Raw genomic sequence first — 21,301 nt, 5'->3', positions numbered from 1 at the left:
GTGAGGCGGATGGAACTCACGGATGTGCCAATTAGCGCAAAAACTGCAAGCCAGGCGTTTGTCAAGCGTTTTTAAAATAATGTTTATTTATTTGCATTGCACAGGTTGCGCCTTTTTCTGTACACTTCAGTTTCAGCTCTTCCAAATCCGTCTTGCTCTTCAGTCGATCACCTTCTTGCAACCACCACAGGCTTGCCTCGTTGATGTAAGCACCGTTAATAGGAGGAACTGGGTTTACGATATGCATAAGTGCCGCCACCTATCACCTAACGCGCAACAGAAACCACACACCATTATAGCAAATAGGAACCGCATGTTCTTCCTTGTACGTTTTTTTCTTACTTGAAAAGTACGGATCACTTCTCTAGTTGTCTCAAAAGTCAAAACGTCAACACACCCTCTTTCCCTATGATATCGGATTCTTTCAAAAGTTGAAAGATCAGTGCTGAACAATGTGATCAGTGTGGTTAGTAGAGCATCCCTTTTTCAAAAGTGAAAATGAAATGAAATTAGTTAAACATACGTAATTGTGTATGAGAAATATATGCATAGCTTGCTTTGCAATATAGTTAGCTATGTCTATTAACAGATAAAGTTAGGCCTCACTCAGTATCGTTATTTAGCCTCCTGGCTTGCTATCTGATCGTGATAGTATTGGATGTTATTTAGTAAGGTAGTGGATAAGTGAGTGTCATTTTTAATAACCATAATAGCACAGATAATTGGCACGACATTTTCTAAATTAGGCTATTAACCCTAATATAAATTGCTGAGATGGGCATACAAAAAATTCTTTTGTCTTTTTTTTGGGGGGGGGGGGGGGGGTACTACTTTGGCGTACTATTTCATGTAATAGTATATAGTTTTAGATGCAGATGTTAAAACTCGGTGTATCATATTTTAATAAAGACGTTTGAACGTAATTATTTGTATTTTGATTTAACCTTATTTTTTCTTTGAGGTTGCTGATGACATGGATATAAAGGATAACAGTACTATAATAACCAAATGAAATTCAGTTAAAACAGAAACAGATGTTCGTCTTCACCCTAAAGTACCCTGCACGTCTGTACCAGGTGTTTGCAAGCAGGTGTAGAGCGTCAAAACGCCTTTCCGTTAGACAAAGATTATGACGCACAAGACGTCACTTCCGTGACGTCATGCCCTTGTTTTGGTTTGTAACGCAGGATGAGGTTTTTGTTGTTGTTGTTTTTAAAAGATTGCCAATATTAAATCTACGTTTTGAATCGGATTAAATCCGATTGTAGTTGGCCAAACTCTCGGGTGTAGAAAGAGAGCAAGGATGAGTATTCCTCCGCGAAATACCACAATCCCCGACGGACTGGCAATATTGCTCGAAGCATTAAGTCGCGCTGCGTTCAGACATCACCCAGAGAATCTCATAGACTTCGCTTCGCTGTTTTTCGATGAGCTCCGCCAGTTCAGGTCCAGTAAGTGGAAGGATGGAGTTCCAACAGATTTTGATCACTTACCCCCGATGTTAAATGAGAAGGATTTGTGTTTTTTGTTTTTGTTTTTGTTTTTCTGTAGAAAATACAGGTCTAGATATGGATAATCTAATTAAAGAATTCAGAAGAACTAAAGGTGGTAAATGTAAGTAAATGAGACTACTTGGAGAGAAATAAAGAGGCCTGATCTATCTTATTAATGATATATCAAATACCAAAGTATGATTTTTCCACAAATCATTTTTTTGCGCTTACACGTTCATTCATGTTTCACAGTTTACCAAAAAAGCCAGGCCTCGTGTGCTCAGGCTAATGGCCCACTTCCTGAAGACACCCAGGGCCCTGTCCCAGTCTTTCCAAGCACACAAGCACCACCCACCATCCCAGACACAAGAGCAGACACTTCTGACGCATCTTCCTTCAGTGGCTCTGAGGAGAGGGGCCTTGACGAGGTCCTCTCTGCCACCATTATCACCTTGTCTCCAGGCCTCTTCAACCCTGAGACAGCCCAAAGCGTGGCTGTGTTTCAGCGGGCGTGTGATCCAGAGGAGAGCAGCGTGCCCCCAGCCAGCGACGCCGCCGCGCGTCACCGGCCCTCCTTGGCACTCTTCGAGCGGGTCTCCCTACGGAACCTCACCTCCGAAGTGGAAGCTCATCTTATCCAGACCTCCAGAGTCCCCAGTGAGCCCATGATCATTGTGCAGACCCAAGACATGCCAGAGATGATTGTGTTCCAGGCTGCACCCGCTTTACCCGGAGACGTGGCAGAGGACGCGTGTCCGTCTTTGGACACTGACATGGGGGCGATGCCCGATGGCCCGGAAAGTGCACCTGGTCAAACGATGCCCTTTACAGACACAGAGGAAGCCGTCATGGCACTAATACAGCAATGTGTGACATTTGATCCTGTGTGTACTGAAGTAACTGCTGACCAGCCTGAGGATGTGCCCCCTATGCCTGCAGAAACTAGTTTGTCAGCACCGGAACATCCACAGAACCTGGTGCCAGTACACAGGGACACAGCACCTACTATAGACACGGATGCGGCTGTGCGCTTTGAGACCACCTCATCTCCGATATCTGTTGGAGCAGCTGATCATTATCCAACATTTTCACGTCAGTCACACGTCACTGACGCAGTGCTTTCTCCTTGTCCTCCTCGGTTCCTCGTGAGAACTCCTATTCCACTCGCAACTTCATCAGAGGAGTCCAAGTTGACTGTGGAGATTACTGACACACACCCAAATAGCCCTACAGCGCCCCCTGCAGATTCATTAGTGGACATGTACATAAAACGCCATCACTCGTCTTCGGCCCCTAAGCAAGCTGACTGCACAGCAGTCTTGGAGGACCTTCCGTTTCCCATCGTGCCCAGTTTGGAGTACCAGACCAGCTTGGTCCCAGAAATGACTCTGGTCTCAGCTCAAGTGTCCTGCATGCCTGCCGTCATCCAGGATGACCCTCGGTTCCACACGGCGCAGTGGCTTTCACAGTACCAGGATGGAGTTTCCATGGTGACAGGCAATGCGGCATTGGCTGGTCAGCCAGTCTACGGGGAGCCGGAAAACCCTCAGCAGCAAGCATGCGCCCCAAACTACACTCACAAAGCAGGCAAGGGACAATCTTGACTGCACGTTATCATTTTCCTCCTGTAGTTTAATTTGTGTTTCAAATATGAGGTTTTAGTATAGTAGTGTATGTCAAAATGCATCATTTTTAAGTAGCTTATCACATGAACAATTTTCTTACATACTATTCTGCTTTTTGCATTAGACAAATGAGAATCAATGCAAATGCTTAGCTACTGTCCCTACTTTCCACCACAAACGGTCTTGGAGAAAGTCATGTTTTTCTGAGAAAATGACAGTAATAAATACATTTCTTATAAATGCTGAATTTCTCACATCTGCGCGTTTTCCCCCATATTCTGCTGCAGGGTATCTCAGACTGTCCGGTGCTACAGCTCCAGTACTTGGTGCTGAGGTGTCCACAGGTCCATGTGTGGACTATGCCTGCCCTGCCAGCTGTGGGCGACTGTGTCGCCCGGGCCGCCACGACCCGCGCGGCAGGCTCCGGGCCCCTGTGAATGTGCCCGCTCGCGGCCTGTCGCACCTCAGCTTCCCTGGATGGCAGGACTGCGGCCACTTCTGTAGCTGCCACTGCCACCCCCATGACCGGCGGCAGAGCCGCGCCTCCCCTGGGTACCTGGACGTCCCCCCCTCGGCCAACGCTGCGCCCGAGGGTGAGACGCTTGCCCCCTTCCTGCCCACACCCTCCTGCTCCGTGGACTTTGTGTGCTGCCACGGCTGCTGCGTGTCTGCGAATGTATCCCGCTGCGGTCAGACACAGCGCCCCCTGCTGACACGCTATCACAGTGCCCAGCACAAGCGCTGTTCCCGGAACGAGCTGAGCAATGTGGACTCATCTGGTTGTGCCCACACCTGCCACCAGGGGGTGCCAGAGTCTGGACAAGAAAAAACTCGTGCAGAATGAGGCTTGCTGCTGCTGCATCACATCAACAGGTATGAAAGTTAATTTTAATTAAGTGATTATCAGTTTGGTTCCAGACATCTAGCTCCAACCAACGAAGAGAAAGAGAGAGAGCTAATTATTCACTATTTTTACATTTTTATTTGCTTTTCTTTTTCATATCCAGATCACTATTGTTCTGCTGAACTGAAGAGGAAGGGCAGATTTTGTGATGTTACTGAGTAAGCAATAAAATAAAGCATTTAACATGCTTTCTTTACATGATTCAGGTGCTTGTTTGTTTGTTTTATTCCATGCAATATCAGCAAATACACATCACTTTCATAATACACCATGAAAGTGTATTATGGGTTTACAAACCCATGCCAGTGCTGAATAATTTATTAAGAGGTTCTACCATATAACCGAATATATTAATTGAGAATTAAAAGTGCAGATGGCAGGTAGCTACTGTATGTGGGGTTATATGCTGGCTGCTGGTAAACCTGGAGCTCCCTCACGTTGTTATGGTCCGCTTCAGCGGTCACTCACTGTGGCATCATTACACCTGCTGGGTCCATACTCCCATAAACCCAGTATGGGACCACACATGTAGACTCCCATAAACCCAGTATGGGACCACACCTGTAGACTCCCATAAACCCAGTATGGGACCACACCTGTAGACTCCCATAAACCCAGTATGGGACCTGTTGTGGAATTTTGAACAAACAGCAAGTCAGACGTGATTAAGAGAGTAATTTAATAAGAAAAAGAATAAAATAAATGTTTGGCTCTCCTCAGGTAGGGAGCCCCGAGTATACAAAACCGTGGCTAGTTATACTACTCCTGTGCTGTCTTTAACCAATCATCTTTTCTTAAGCATCTCTTCTTTCCTTTGTTGCTGTGGCTATAAGCCAATCAGCTCTCGGCTTGGTTTTTTCCACAAACCAACCCAAACTGACTCCAAACAGTGTGGGTTGTGTGTCAAGTTGACCTTGATGTTAACAGTTCCTGATACATGTTCAACTTAATCAGCAACAGGTGGATACAAATGTGCAAACAGCATTATTAATTTAAGAACAAAAGGATCAGTGTGATTTTATATGAATCACATAATACATAGTTTCGTATCATTTTCCATCACAGACCACACCTGTAGACTCCCATAAACCCAGTATGGGACCACACCTGTAGACTCCCATAAACCGAGTATGGGACCACACCTGTAGACTCCCATAAACCCAGTATGGGACCACACCTGTAGACTCCCATAAACCCAGTATGGGACCACACCTGTAGACTCCCATAAACCCAGTATGGGACCACACCTGTAGACTCCCATAAACCCAGTATGGGACCACACCTGTAGACCGCCATAAACCCAGTATGGGACCACACCTGTAGACTCCCATAAACCCAGTATGGGACCACACCTGTAGACCGCCATAAACCCAGTATGGGACCACACCTGTAGACCGCCATAAACCCAGTATGGGACCACACCTGTAGACCGCCATAAACCCAGTATGGGACCACACCTGTAGACCGCCATAAACCCAGTATGGAACCACGCAGACTGTGCTTAGTGTAAAGTAGTCTTAGTGTAAAGTAACCAAGTGCTACTGTAGACCTGCACTTTGCGCTTGGTGCCTGAAGACAGAAAGGCTCCAGTATCTAACACTCCCCCCTTTGATTCTAAAGGAATCACATATCAGTATATAGACCTTTCTCATATGCAGGCACCAAGGCAACATTAGCATGATTAATCTCAGAGGTAGAAATGTGAGTTATGAAAGAGGACAGCAGTGACAATAAACAGGGGCCACAAACAAGAATCAACACTATAATCAGGAGTACGGGAAAACATATGTTTATGAGCCAAGATCTCCAAAGGCCGGCAAGGTCAGTTAACCAACTGAACCAAGAATCATCGGCGGGTGGAGGCTCAGCAATAGCGGTGTTCATGTGCGAAATGATGTCAGTAATGTTGTTATAGTAACTAGGGATGTCAAAGTAACATGTTTCATTAATGACCTTGCAGATGCCTCCCTCCTTTACGAAGAGGAGATCTAGGGCTAGGCGGTTCTGCAAGACAGCGGTATGGATCTTATCCACCTCATCACTGAGCAATGCCAGGGCGTTTTCAGTCCTACTGGCTAAATTAAGTACCTGCCATGCCAAGCCATTGTTAAGGGCTGCAGTAGTTCCTTCTCCCAGGAACAAACCCCAACCCACGTTCACTCCAGTGTTAGTCCATGGGTTGGCCAGTACATACCCATCATACCTATTAGGAGTGCCAGGAATTACAGACCTTTCAGCCCTGCCAGATGTCGACTGTGAATGTGTATATACGACCAGAGATGGGATAGATAATGCCAGGGTACAACAGCCTTTCCAGGGAAATTGATGACTAGTATTATTAACTATCAAAGTGGATAGGCTGGAATATGCCATCTTACCGCATACCCATATGATAGCTGCAGATGCTCCAGTGCCCAGGATCGCAGGGCAAAGACATGGTGTGCCTGTTATATTATTTATTGTGCATCTGCCCAGTCCCGCGCCTAATGCGCATACCTCATTTTTACATGGCGTGTGGCCTAAAAGTGGACCATCAGGTAAGCCTGCAGAACATAGACAGGTGGTACCTGTCACAGGTAATACTGCTAGGGTCATATTTCTGAATTTGGGGTAATACTGTTTAATAATGCCAGTGTTGCAGTCTGTCCTGTGGTCTGGCCATGAACTGCCACTCGAGGCCCAGGCAGGGAGATTCCCACTGGCAGCCACTGCCTTAGATACATTTAGCATAAACCCTACTCCCATATTGATTTGACAGTCGGATGAATTATGATTAAGTACTGCTGCCATAACATCATCTACCGGGACCGGTTCCCAGGGTGTATGGAATGCTTGATGCATCAGACAGTCCCTCCCTGGCTCCACCTCTCCTGCCGCTACCAGGGAGACCACACAAGCTAAATTACCATTACACTGTTGTTGATGACTCTGAAAGCCCGCTATCCCCCCTTTGGTACCTGTTGAGACTGAAAACAATGCCAATATTATCACACGAATGGGGCCCATTATTCATACAGTGAGGTTTTGCATGCGCTTATCAGAAAAACAAGGAGAGAAAATACCAAAGAGTCTGCAGAAGGATGTTACTAGGCAGATATCACATTATAATACCAATGCTAAAGTGTATTACATTGGTATTAAACCTAAAAGAGTAAGGACTGATCTTCTACCTCGATTACAAATATGGATAAGTTAAATTTAGCTTCCGTCAGCTAGCTTAGCAGGCAGGCTAGCTTACCTACGAAGGCCAAACTCTACTACTGCTAGGCTTCTAGCTACATTAACGTGTTTCAAACAGATTTCTAACAAAAACATCAACCTTTTGTGTTCATTATTTATTTTACTGTTTTAAAGAAAGAAATCCAAGTAGTACTGACATTTATAGACTGTTCGCCTGCAGCAGTCGTCGCTGACCCGTCTGTTGTCCGCCGTTTTGCATTAGGCCAACAGTGTCCCTTCAGACCAGGTCTAAGTATGCAACTTTAAGTATGCAATATATTCAAACTAGTTAGTATTAGTAAATAGTATGCAACTGGGGCGCAGCCATTGACAGAGGTCAGTCATATACTGATGTTCAACATTACAGAGCATCCCATTCAACATTCAAGCTGCTCAGAGTGGCAACAGGTATATAAAGTGATCACCACCCATGTGTTCCCTGCGTTAAAGCCCCCATCAACTTGGTTTTGTGCAGATGAAGATTGTTTTAATAGTAGATACCCATTGGAATAAGCATTTAGCAATGTTTTAATTGAGGGATAAATACATATTAATGCAATTTAATCATTGTTAAATGCTACAAAAATTCCAAGCTGCTGCCTCCACAGACCCGTGAGAGTGTGTCAGATCGGGTTAAGATTGACGTTACGTTGGCGACGTAAACAACCCGGCACAGCAGGCAGGATCAGTCTGTGGTTTGAACCATTAAGGAGGAGAGAGAGAGATGGAGTGGAGGGAAAGGGAATAAGGAGGAGAGAGAGATGGAGTGGAGGGAAAGGGAATAAGGAGGAGAGAGAGATGGAGTGGAGGGAAAGGGAATAAGGAGGAGAGAGAGATGGAGTGGAGGGAAAGGGAATAAGGAGGAGAGAGAGATGGAGTGGAGGGAAAGGGAATAAGGAGGAGAGAGAGATGGAGTGGAGGGAAAGGGAATAAGGAGGAGAGAGAGATGGAGTGGAGGGAAAGGGAATAAGGAGGAGAGAGAGATGGAGTGGAGGGAAAGGGAATAAGGAGGAGAGAGAGATGGAGTGGAGGGAAAGGGAATAAGGAGGAGAGAGAGATGGAGTGGAGGGAAAGGGAATAAGGAGGAGAGAGAGATGGAGTGGAGGGAAAGGGAATAAGGAGGAGAGAGAGATGGAGTGGAGGGAAAGGGAATAAGGAGGAGAGAGAGATGGAGTGGAGGGAAAGGGAATAAGGAGGAGAGAGAGATGGAGTGGAGGGAAAGGGAATAAGGAGGAGAGAGAGATGGAGTGGAGGGAAAGGGAATAAGGAGGAGAGAGAGATGGAGTGGAGGGAAAGGGAATAAGGAGGAGAGAGAGATGGAGTGGAGGGAAAGGGAATAAGGAGGAGAGAGAGATGGAGTGGAGGGAAAGGGAATAAGGAGGAGAGAGAGATGGAGTGGAGGGAAAGGGAATAAGGAGGAGAGAGAGATGGAAAATCTCTATGATGCCACATCTATGGCTGTGTTCTGAATAGCCTGCTACATACTACTTAACTGGGCCCCAAATCAGTATGGGACCAAAACAAATGTTTCCAGTAGGCACAAGATACCCTGATGACGTACTACTTCTGCCAAATATTCCAGTACGCGACCAGAGGTTTCTTTGTGGTCTACTGCATCCCATCATGCAACGGTGGTGGGAAAAACTTTCCCAAATGGGCGGAACCTTCATACGTACACGTAACTTCATAGTATGGTTTCCGGTTGTTGTATCCAGTATACAGTACATACTGAGTGCAGTAAGTATGCTGTAAGGTATTTTGAATAGAGCATATATGTTTCCTCATAGAGAGCTCATATAAGCACCAGCGTACCTGCTAAGCCAGTCTCCCTTCAAGTTAAAACCATCTCTCAAGAGAAATGACCAAAAAACATTCGTCATCTGCCAGTGTATCATGAATTACTCACAAAAGCTACAGGTAATAGAGGATAATCATCAAAATGAGCAGACAGGGGCTTTGAGAAAAGCACCACATAGTCACTACTGGAGCTACAGTAGACCAAACAGCTACGTTTGTACTGAAAGAAAAATGACAAAGCAATTGCCTTGGAAAAGGCTATTTCCGTAACAGCCGAGCTAATGTACTCTCAGTATACTGTGGTCTGTTTCTCAGCTATTTGGAATAAAAATGTTTCTTCAACTAAAAAACTTTATAAGTAGGATAAGATTGCATCCTTCTCAAATAGAATTTGTTTCCTACTAAAACAGATAAATATTATTTCCTAGATATCTGGACTATAATTGAGGAGGCGTTACATTCCTCAGGAATGCCAGCCCCTTACATTCCTCAGGAAAAGCCGGGGGTTTTTGGTGTTGTATATTGCAGTGCTATAATTCTTGTGTTGATTTTCTGTGCTTTAAACAGCCATGAATTCCATATGAGTGATTAAGCACACTCTGTACATGGAACACACACGGTCCACTTCAGTCTGCATTCAGGCTCTGCTGGGTCCCTTCAACTTGAACAAGCTTTTTGCCATGAGAGGGAGGTTCTAAAACCCTTACTGGACACCGAGTTGGATACTTTTAACAGTGATAAAATATACCACAGCTTTGCAGTTTCAAGTCATGACCATGGTGGAAAGGGGGTGAAGCGAAACCTTGTGGTGTCAGAAGATCTCATAGCCACGACAACAACCAGCCCCCCAAATTGGTGAACGGCTCTGTTCCTGAGATCTCCTTCACAGCATCATGTTGAGGTGGGTTAAAAAAAAATTGTGCATGACCCAATCTCCATCTGACCATGGTGGAAAGGGGGTGAAGCGAAACCTTGTGGTGTCAGAAGATCTCATAGCCACGACAACAACCAGCCCCCCAAATTGGTGAACGGCTCTGTTCCTGAGATCTCCTTCACAGCATCATGTTGAGGTGGGTTAAAAAAAAATTGTGCATGACCCAATCTCCATCTGACCATGGTGGAAAGGGGGTGAAGCGAAACCTTGTGGTGTCAGAAGATCTCATAGCCACGACAACAACCAGCCCCCCAAATTGGTGAACGGCTCTGTTCCTGAGATCTCCTTCACAGCATCATGTTGAGGTGGGTTAAAAAAAAATTGTGCATGACCCAATCTCCATCTGACCATGGTGGAAAGGGGGTGAAGCGAAACCTTGTGGTGTCAGAAGATCTCATAGCCACGACAACAACCAGCCCCCCAAATTGGTGAACGGCTCTGTTCCTGAGATCTCCTTCACAGCATCATGTTGAGGTGGGTTAAAAAAAAATTGTGCATGACCCAATCTCCATCTGACCATGGTGTTGTAATTCATTCAGACAGTCTACCTGGTGCCGTTCTTTTCCAGACGAAAAGGCCTCATTGTTCTAGGACAGCGTGTGCGTGTACCCTCACTGATGTGGGGAAATACCACCGAGTGCCCTCTAGCAAGGATCTCCATTACTCTCGCTCCATCTCTAAGAAGCTCCCTTCCACAGACGTGACACGGAATGTCCCTTGGTTTACGTCTTCTGCAGATCATGTGCCAGTTGAAGCTGCTAAGGCTGAAAGCAGAGAAGCAGATCTGTTACCAGAGTCATTACCAGCACCTTTTCCAGACTCATTGCCAGAGGCCTTACCAGAGTCGTTACCGGAGTCATTACCAGAGTCATTACCAGAGTCTTTACCATAGCTGTTACCAGAGTCCTTACTAGAAGCATTAGCAGAGATGCTAGGTGCTGGCTCAGCAGACGCTATGAATGCAGTCAACAGCAGATTAACGAAGCCACAGAACGGATAAATGTGTATGGACAGCAGATTCTCAAAAATGATCTTTTATTGCAGGTATCTTGTTGCATTTAATAATTGCATCCTCTGATCATACATATTTTAGATAGAATCATGTTTTGTAGAAAGGACATCATGCAATGTTCAGATAATAGAATCAAACCATTTTTCACATTCGCAGTCATTAAATCAGTTTCGGTGCCTCTAGTGGCTTCGTTGCTGAGACCTTGTCTAGCAGGACTGCCTAGTGACTGTGCTCTGGACAGTCACACAGGAACAGAAACGTCAGAGCAAGAAGTAGAGCCTGCTATCTCTCAAAACACACCTACAGTTGCAGATGAACACAATGCATTTTACATTTGTATTTTGGTGCTTTGTGCATATACAGTATAGAAACAACATCAGTTGGTAAACAGCATCATCTGGTTCCATGTGCACTTGGTCAATTTTATAGCATTTCAAAAGGATTTGTATATTGTGATCAGTTTCTTTTCACTTACAGGATTAGTATTGATTTTTCTCTTTCTTTCTTTTTGTTTTCTAGTTTTGGTTTTGTATTTTTCAGCTGATAATCTTGCAGATTCATTGCTGAGTACTTCAGTATTTGCACTGAGGCTGAGAGTCGTGGTAAACCTCCACGAGGTGCTCTGGAGGGCTTCACTGAGGAGATCCTAAAAACACATGAGATGCAGGATTTGGGTATGTCTCCAACAGAGATTGCAGAGGTAGAAGCTGCCAGGTCTAGCGTGCACCATGCTTGATCAACCTCCAGCCCAGCACGTCAGGAAGATTTGGGCAGGAACCGCTGTGACAGGTACCGTGGACGAGCTACAGCGCGGGCCTGTAGAGAACCTGAGCATGAGGAAACGTCCGTGGGCATGGTTACTGTCGAGCCAAACACAGCAGCAGCTGTGCTGCATTTGTGTAAGGACAGCATTGAGGTCAAGCAGCTTCCGTCAGCTGATGAACTGATGGAGAAGTTCATAAAAGCAGTGAACTTCCATAGCAGGGTCTGGATGAAGATCCTGAACTTGGTTTGGAACAGCGTAACTTGGGTAAAGCTCCTCTAATGGTAGATGGTGTTAAGTCATGAGTCACATGATGAAATACATTTACATTTACACACAGTGAAACCTGCCAAACAAGTCAAAGGAATTGTTGTTGAAATACTATATGTGCAGAACTTACTGCAACTGTGCAGCCTCACTGCTTTTTTGTTTTTGATATTATCTCTATATATATTCACATTTCCATAATAGTGATTTACATTAGGTCTTAGAATGTGTTATTAATAAAAACAGGAGCTGTTCTGTCTTCAGTAACTATGACCTGCTTTGTTTTGGGAAGAGACAACTTCCTGTCCAGAGACTATAAGGATAGCGGTTTGTTGTCATGACACATCAGCTGTTTTTGGCCTGTGGTGAAGCACACTTGTGTGTGAAGACTCTTCAGCGTTCAGATATGACACTGTTCTCACTGAAGTTAGGCCAGCCAAACTTGGATATGTGTCTGACAGATTGTTGTTGGAAACTTGTGAAACATCACCTAAGGTGGACTTTGGGGAAGACACCATCTGTTGTATTTTATTTGCTTGTTTTTGTACTCCACTTTTCAAATTGATTTGGCTTTAACATTATTTTTTAACAATTTCTTTAACAGCTTTTAATATTGTATACATAACTGATATGGTCCAATACAAGAGAAATTATAACTCTTTTTAGTGTTGATGGATCTATATGATTGGACAATGTTTAGTACATAAATAATATCGGCTACATCTGCACTTCTGTTACATTAGGCCTATCCAGTCTTTCTGCCTCAGACACTGGCCTGACATCAGTACAAGCTGTCTTACATGAAGATATAGTAGAATACAAAAAGGGAGTTTACGATGAACATTTTACCACAATGCATACAAGTCACGATTTAACCAAGCCAACTCCTGAAAGCTTCCACAAAAAGGACACAGCAGATTAGCCACCATTCATTAACGTCCAGCAGTTTGTGTACTCAGTCAGCACAGAGCATCAACCTTAGTTAAAAGTCGCTAAATTGTCCAGCGCTACATCTCTGTGCATCAAGAGTGCCCTTGCTGAGAGAAACGAGTTAATAAACTGTCATTTCCCGACGGAATAAACCATGAGCCATGTAAGCGCAGGTCTTACACTAAGCGAACACTAGTGTGAATGCCTACTGGCTGCATTCTTTCATAGTTTTAAACATCTTTGACATTGTTGATGCAACATCTATACCAAGTCCAGCCAATAGGATAAAGACAGAAGGACTGGTGGGAGGTAGAGAACAGCGCCGCACTGATCCCAGACCTATGGGGATCCAGGGGATGAAGGAAGATCCAATTTTAGCAGGTATGCTCACTTTGTGTGGAATGAATTCAGCCAGAGAGCTCTTGAGCTGGACTGAGAGCAGGAGAGAGCACAGACGTGTGACCACATTTATAAGTGACTTTGCAGTATACACTCGAGAATGTGAAAAGTAGCAGCTGTTATAGGTTCTGTTAAACAGTACAGTATTCTGTCTCTAGTTTATTTCTAAGTGTTTTGCAGAGGTGGAAAAGCAGGAACAACTAGAAGGTGCTCCAACTGCCGCTGACTCTGTTGCCCTGCGGGGGTGGGGGGGGTGTCTGTCAGTCAGGGCTAGAGCCTGGATCAGCCGGCCCAGGACGCTGCTGTGGCTACTCATGTGGAAAGCTTACCTCTGAAGGAGCCGACATCTCCACGCTTCAGTGACCGCGCTAGTTTTGACTGCCTCGCTTGTTCCGAGCCTGGCCTTGTGACAAAGAGTCTTTCACCTGAGAACAGAACACTCCTCAGCGGATGTCAAAAATGGACAAGAATTCAGATCGCCCCAGTTAACTGTGACCTTGTAAGCTTTCCAAACAACAGACTTGTTACTGACGGCGAGGGAGCTGTAGAAGCAGAGCCCATCTCAGTGGCTGGCCCAGCAGACGGAGCTCACGAGAGAAAGAAGACATCTCTGGTTCGGTCCGAGAGGCCAACGCACGTTCCGGGTTTCCTTTCTCTCGCACGCTCCACCCACCCGTGGACATGTCCGAGCCGGGACGAAGCAGCCGGCCAAGAGCCCCCGAGAGCTGGGAATATGGAATGGTCCTTCAAAGTCTGCATAGGAAATAAGTCAAACTGTTTGAGTAAAGGCTTTAACCTTAGTATTTAACTTAGTAGAGTCATTGCTTTATTTTCGCAGTGTCCTGATTTAAATTAAAGTTACTTTGCACGAAAAGAAAATTGTTTCATGATAAAATTGATTATATTTGTTACTGTTGTTGACATTATTCTTGCATTTACTTCTATACGTCGATATGAAATGTTGTGTCGATTTCCCCACAGGACAGCCTGCAGATACCGAAGAAGAGCGAGAGCCGCTGTTCCTTCAGATTGTAAGTAAATATTCATATTTGTGACATTTTCTGTGCAATTTCACATCCCTGTGTTTGACTTTCTGCCTACATTACACTCAGCAGGTCACATTCTGCACGCCATGTCAGACATGATATCTTGGGCAGACAGTTCACTAAAGCTGATATTGTCTCAGAAACGATAAGATGATTGTATTTAATTCTTGTGGGGGGGTTCTGGTTTTCATTTGTTTAACAGATCTGAAAGTACCAATTTTGAAAGGCTGATTAAAAATGTGTTGTAACTATCAACAATCTTTCTGCACAGTAGGATGCTGTGTCAGTAGCATCCAGAACAGAAGTGTGTTAGTAGGTTAGTATAAATGGTCAAAGGTTGGCACACAGTCATCGTAGAGAGAAATTACCCACGGCTCTCCAATGCTTGTAAAATCCACCGTCCACTTGCCATAGTAAGCTTTGACTCTTTAGGACTGTGACTCACCAATGGCCAGGATCATGGCAAAACTGAAAAACTAGTCTATCCAAAGCTTTCAGAATCCCACATAGCATCAGTTAACTGCTGACGCATTTCTAGGGGGAATGGACTCTCTTTTAGAGGGTTTTTCTAGAGCTGGACTGAAAAAGAGTAGTCTAGCTCTACTTTTAGATTGATACTGCAAAAACTCAAGAATGGTAAGACTGGGGTGCTTTCTTTTAGTCTTATAAACATCCTTCATAAAATAACTTCCAAGAATCATAAATCACTTACATCATTTAGCTGAAGCTTTTTTTAATCTAAAGCGACTTACAATCATAGTTGAGTACATTTTGACTTTTCTCTAATGCTTAAGTGGCAAGACACAACATTCAATAACTTGACTAGACATTTACCTAGTCCAAGAATTCATGCATATGAGAATAAACTGCAAATGCCTTTTGAAGAGTTGCGTCTTCAGTCTGCCTCAACAGCAAAGGGCCCCTCTGTACGGACAGTGGAAGCTCATTTGAGCACCCAGGTGGCGGTGCGGAGTCTGGATGCGTGCCGTCTCCAGTACACCCATGGCCCGAGCTATTAAAGCAGAAACCCTGAGCCACAGTGCACAGGCCTGTAGAGTTCCTCTGTCCAAGAGTCACGCGAACACGTTCCTCTGAGTTCATCCACGCCCAGCGGCCTGCTCCCTGAGACCTGCAGGAGCAAGCAGGCTTCTGCCCGGACTCGGTCGGACCCCTCAGAGCGAACACACAGCAGGGAGATGCAGAAGGTGGAAATGCCACGCGGAGGTAAGTGAGAAAGCAAGCATGCAAGTAAGTATCAGAATGCATGAAAAGAAAAACTTCGAACAGTCTGAGCCCCTGGATTCACTTGAAGCAGTGGCACACTGAAAGTGGTCAAAGTGTTTGTAGGGAAGAGTTTTCATTAGAAACATGCTCTCCATTGTCTTACATTAGTTATCTGTAAATGAGGTGTCATGTGTGATGTTAAACTGATTAGACAGTATTTGGTGTTTAAATACTTTTGTCCAGACCTTATTACTGATTTAATTAAAATCAAGTATTTGGGGTGGGGGAGTTCACTAGATTAGGGTTGTAATTAATTTAGTCTCAATCTGTAGAGAATAAATCAGAAGACTTATCACATATATATATGGGCTTGTTTCAGACTTCACGTGAAGGAAAATGATCAGATTATTCCAGAGATTTACACTGATAAGATTGAATGATATTTAGACAAACTACAAGATATTAACCTAATTCATTAGAATACTTCACCCATGATGCTGGACGGAACTTTTGATATATATGTGCACATACAAACTTATATCAGTTTGTTCAAGAAAAAAACAAAAACAACATAGAATGATGATTCCTTGGAAGAATTCCAAAATACTTTTATTGGAATAAGGTCTGTTTGTTTGTTTGTTTGTTTACATCATGCTCAGTCGTTATGCCTGTGTTTGGAGAACTCTGGCATGCCCAAACGAGGTGCGGGAGGAGACCTGTCCCCTCATGAAATTCATCCTCCCCTCCAAAAATTCATCATTCATTCTGCTGCTCTTTGCCAGCCTGTGGAGTTCCTTCCTTGGCCCGAGACGAAGGCCAGCTGCCTGGCCTGGAATACACTCCTAGAGGCCGAGGTCGAGCGTAGAGGGCGGTTTCATTAGTTAAGAAATCCAAAAATATTTACCATCCCATCCATATGCGCATATCAATTTGACTGAAATACTGTTCTTTCAGGGCCTCAGTGCAGCATATAAAATAGGACTAGTAAACAAAGACAAGATAGTGAAACACAAAATACCCATAATGCACATAATGCATGTATTGCGGTGTCTGTGGTGTTCCAGAGGATTCCACTAGGGGGAGACATTGGTCAGCCAGCAGATGCAGTACCAGTCAACATTAAACATACCATTTCATGACATCAGTGTCCTACACTCCATAAGTCTTTTTTTCATCCTCATTTGCGATACTGGTTCTTATCCCCAGTGTTTTAGCTTGTAATATAGAACCTGCAGGACCTGTCAGTGGTGTAGAGAGCACAAGAGATCGCAATGCATGTCCTCTTTTGGGGTGTTCCAGAAAGTTCTCACCAACAAGAGCTTGTGTGACTTTCAGCCCTTTGGGGATGGCGCTCTGGGGCATTGATTTCTGTGGCAGCTGCTGCTGTGATTTCTGCATTAGGATGCACCACCCTGAAGATCTGTAGAGGACTGAAGTTGTGATAATGAGCAAAGCTTCTTCAGGGGGGGTCACATGGCAGCTTAGTGTTGAGCAACTTAAAAGCGAAGAATCTCACATTGCTGACTTTTCTCAGCACATGCTGCCAACGTGGACATTTGGACAAACGTTTAGCTGTAAATTGTTCAATACAGTTGCACAGTTATGATAAAGATGTTAATAAATAGATCAAATAACTAGACTACACATTAACTAGATTAAATATCATCAAATAGTATCACTTATGTTCTAAAGCACCTAAAACCTGTCACCTAGCATGCCCCAATTCACACATACACACAGAATTTAACTTTTTTTGTGATTAAACCAAAGCTATTAAAAATAATGCTCAAAGTTTGCATACATACATATAAATATATTTAGTTATTTTCCTTCACTTGGAGTTTCCTCATCTGATCTTGACTGATGTTCATAACCTTGGCCTCATGTGCGAGTGTGTTCTGCCTAGGTCGTGTTTGTGGCAGCGTGCCCGCTGTCCTGTCCAGGGATCTCTGAGGAACACGAGACTGCATCAGAGAACGTCATCAAAGAAGATGTGGGCAGAGCTCCAGATATAGTTGAGGCGGTTATTGATCACAAGTCTTTTACGCAGTAATCCCCCTTATGCTAAGTCTAGATGTGGGTTTAATTGTTCAAGAACAGATTCCACAATGTTGTTAGACAGCAAAAGTAGATTATAGATGGTTTTGATAAAGTACCCATTGCATCTCTGAAGTTCGTTTTCATTTTGACGTTACCAACTGCTTGTGAGGCAACTTATAAAGCTACTGAATCTTGAGAAAGTTATCAAAACATACAGAACCCATCAGAGAGTGATACCGTTACTCAAGAAAAAGAGAAAAGTATGGTCACCTCCCACTATACCTGAAGCATGTTGTCCAGGCTGGTCAGAGTAAAAGTGGATGGGCAGGAAGAAAACAGAAGACGAAGCACCTGGGAGAGATTCCTCTCCATGGTCATTAACAGAACCCCCAAGAACACCCGTAGTGTAGAATGATCATTAAATAGTTCCGTTTCACACAGCTGTCACACTGAAACTTCTAGAATTGGTCCACATTCTTGTAGTTTCCAGCACCAAGGTTGGTTTGATCCTTTTTTCTATCTTTAAATTTTTTTTTTCTTTTGTTGCCACAGTTGTGAAGGGTCGATCAGATAGACACACAACCCCACAACCAAAGACAGTGATCTTTGTTAAATTCGCAGATTATCTCCAAAAGCAGTCATATGAAACCTGGGTATCACAGTATCACAGTATCATAGTGCACCTTCACAAAAAAACTTTAATCCATGCTGTGGAATTTAAAGTTAATTTGTGGATGATTACCTCACATTTCTTATTTGAAGAACTCCAGAGAAGTAACTCCCCAGGGAGATATTCAATCATCATATAGTGTAGACTGACTCCCATAAACCTCAGGTGGACACCGTACAGGAGTTGACAGATGAATAAATGATTCCATCCACACTGGGCGGTGCTTCTGACGATGCAAAAGAGTCCAGGGTCTCTGGAGAGCTTCCTTGTCCAGCTCTGGAGACTGAGATCAGGGCTCTAATCAGTCAGTGGACTGGCGTCCTGGCTGCGGTTCGGAGGACACGGTCGTCCAGGACTCCTGCCGGGGATGTCGTTTGTTTGCTCCCACTCTGGGCAGCATCGTGACTGAGGAGGGCTTGTCTGAAGGACCCAAAAATGAGGCAACAAATGAGGGACCCCAGCTGAGAGGGCAGCGTGGTGGTAAAATCTATGGCCTTTAAAAAGAAACTTTTCTTATGCATCAATGACAGAAAGGAATTGTTTTTTGCTTCTTTTTGTACCAAAGTACTTAATTTTCCTTAACCTAGATTATAAAAATTCAAAACCTGCCATAAAACCACAAAACAATATCATTTGAACAAGAACTTGAACAATGCACTTCTATTAGCCACAGTGCTGGACAATCGGCGGGGGCTCAGCAGGGGCCAGTCTGATGCAAATGGATTTGAAATGTCTGCAAAGCTACATTTCCCCACCACAACCTTACAAGGAATGTTCCAGAAGCAGTCAGCTACCACGGATGAAGCTTGCTGAAGGCCTCGTAGGACAAATTTAGCCTGCGCGCTAAGTAGCGCTGAGACTCGCCTGAAGAACAAGCATTCGTTTCAAGTGATTGCTGTCTTCAAGAGGACACAATAATTACAAGAGCGACATCCTTGGGAGCGGATGTTTCCAGAAGCGTTCGACTCAAACCACGTGGCTGAAAGAGTCTCCCATCAGGACACCAAGTCAAGAGAGCGTGAAGGAACCTGTAGGAGACGTTGGGAAAAGGAGCATCGCTGCATCTGCTCAGACACGTTTAACAGGCGGGAACTCTGTCAAGCCAAGTGACTAAAATCCTGGGCTTCTCTATTTATCAGCTTCATCATCTGATCATCCACACAGTTGCAGAGTGCCCCAGCTTTACCAAGTCTCTGAGCCAGCTCTGGGCCCCGGGTTCGACTGTAGCCAGTAGTAGGTCATTAACACCCTCCATGTGCCGGGAACACTGGTCAGAACCAGAAAGAACAAGTGGGTTCTTTTCAATTAATTGTGGCTGCTGATTATAGTGTAGCAGTTCTATTTGGTTGTAATTGAACCAAAATATTAATATAACTTATTCACTATTCTATGAAACATTTTTATTTCCCCTATTAAAAGTAGGGTTTTTTTAATCCCCCGTCATGCACGTGCTTTGGTTAAGGACTTGCTGGAAGCCTAGCTTTAGTTGCTAGAAGAAAGTGTAGATTTATTTTCGGCAAAGTCGTGGTCATGAAGCAGTTTTTAGCAGCAGGGCAAATAGGAGACAGTGGAGACAGAGGACCATAAAGGGCACCACTGTGTCCAGCGATCATGAGTGACCCCTGTCCTGTCAGACATCCCCGTCCCCTGAAGTGACCAGGGGCAGTTTTATCAGGTCCCCTACAGTGAGAATGATAGTACTCCTGCAGACCACTGCACCAGGTCCAATTTTACCTCAAACACTCCGTAAAACGGTACTGAAATGAGGCCCCACCAAGTTTCACTCTAATGACACGACGCGGCAGGCGGCTTTTAGGGAAGAGTAAGCCTTTATTTAGCAACAATACAAACTGATTTGTTTGCAAAGATTTTACAGTAGTTAAAAACATGCTTGATACAGGGCTCAAATGTGGAGTCTACAGTCTTACAGGATGCATACCAACACTACAGAGGCTACCACAGATATACTGCACCTCCAAAGACCCTGCTCTAAAATGAGGTATTAAGGTGAATTTAAACATTAACCCAATCGACCGTCTGTGAACAGAGTTTGTGTCGCGAAGGTCACTCGTAGTTGGGATTATAATGACACGACGCCAACGGAGGAGAGACTGCAGCTCCCTTCGTGCGGATTCAGAATGCACTGGGCACTTTTCTAGAGCCAATCCCATGAGTACCAGTGCAGAGTCAGTAAAAGTCTGGCCAGACCTGCAAGACGCTGATCATTTGCATAGTTAAAAAAACTCCGTGCTTTTACTTTGAAGTGTCTCTGTGAGTGTGGTAAGGGGATAAACAGACTCCATAAGTGTATATATGATTATTACACAAGGGTACTGTTCATTTTATGCCATTTCTTGCCATTTGCATGTTTTTTTTTTCATGGGCAATGTTTCCAAAACTGAATTTTCTAAGTATTGACTGAATTTACATTGAATCAACAACCCAACAACAACAACAACAAAAACCAAGTCCAAAGGTGATTTCTGGTTGGTCAGTCAGGAGGCGGCACACATTCTCTTAACTAGACCTCGAGTCTCAATACTCAAAAATACCTACAGTACATTGTTAAATAAATAATTTATACATTAAGAATTTGTAACTACAAAATTGTGATTTATAGTTTTCTTCTTTTTTGGGGGAAAGTTCATTAAAACCCAGAGTAAATTTAGCACTGGGCTAAAGACAGAATAAAATATTTTTTAGTCAAGGATTAACTTTACTCTGGATCTGCGGAAAGCTTTCAAATTCAACTGCAATATCTAATCTGTCTTTATTCACAGTAAAGCAACAGACTTATAATGCTACTAGAATTATGAAGCAATTTATTCATTGCCTAAAGAAGACCACATTTATTTGATTCTTAGTTACTTCAAGTCTAAACAGATCTAATCTGTACCCTTAGTATTTACAAGGTTTCCTGCTACAGTTATTGAAATATAACTATGATATGTGTATAAATTATTACTTCAAAGTCTCTG

General features: G+C 44.0%; 1 protein-coding gene across 3 annotated transcripts; it reads left to right on the top strand.

Moving 5' to 3' along the window:
* The first annotated feature begins 1,171 nt into the window (after nucleotides 1–1,171).
* On the top strand, nucleotides 1,172–6,039 carry LOC113589213. Of its 3 annotated transcripts, none has more exons than XR_004777152.1 (5): nucleotides 1,172–1,614; nucleotides 1,746–3,080; nucleotides 3,406–3,991; nucleotides 4,126–4,180; nucleotides 5,983–6,039. XR_004777152.1 is itself a non-coding variant. In XM_027028758.2 (5 exons), the coding sequence occupies exons 1-4, from the start codon at nucleotides 1,428–1,430 to the stop codon at nucleotides 3,960–3,962; spliced, it is 1,974 nt and encodes a 657-aa protein (XP_026884559.2). In that variant the 5' UTR covers nucleotides 1,172–1,427; the 3' UTR covers nucleotides 3,963–3,991; nucleotides 4,126–4,223. The 3 variants fall into 3 exon arrangements, 2 of the variants coding, with proteins under 2 accessions (XP_026884559.2, XP_035392483.1); XM_027028758.2 differs by lacking the exon at nucleotides 5,983–6,039 and having other exon boundaries at nucleotides 1,172–1,446; nucleotides 1,552–1,614; nucleotides 4,126–4,223; XM_035536590.1 differs by lacking the exon at nucleotides 5,983–6,039 and having other exon boundaries at nucleotides 4,126–4,223.
* Nucleotides 6,040–21,301: the final 15,262 nt, after the last annotated feature.

The sequence above is a fragment of the Electrophorus electricus genome, chromosome 19 (genome assembly GCF_013358815.1).
Source record: "Electrophorus electricus isolate fEleEle1 chromosome 19, fEleEle1.pri, whole genome shotgun sequence".
NCBI classification, from domain to species: Eukaryota; Metazoa; Chordata; class Actinopteri; order Gymnotiformes; family Gymnotidae; genus Electrophorus; species Electrophorus electricus.
The sequence above is the reverse complement of the archived record's forward strand: the minus strand, read 5'-3'. Positions and strand labels throughout refer to the sequence as shown.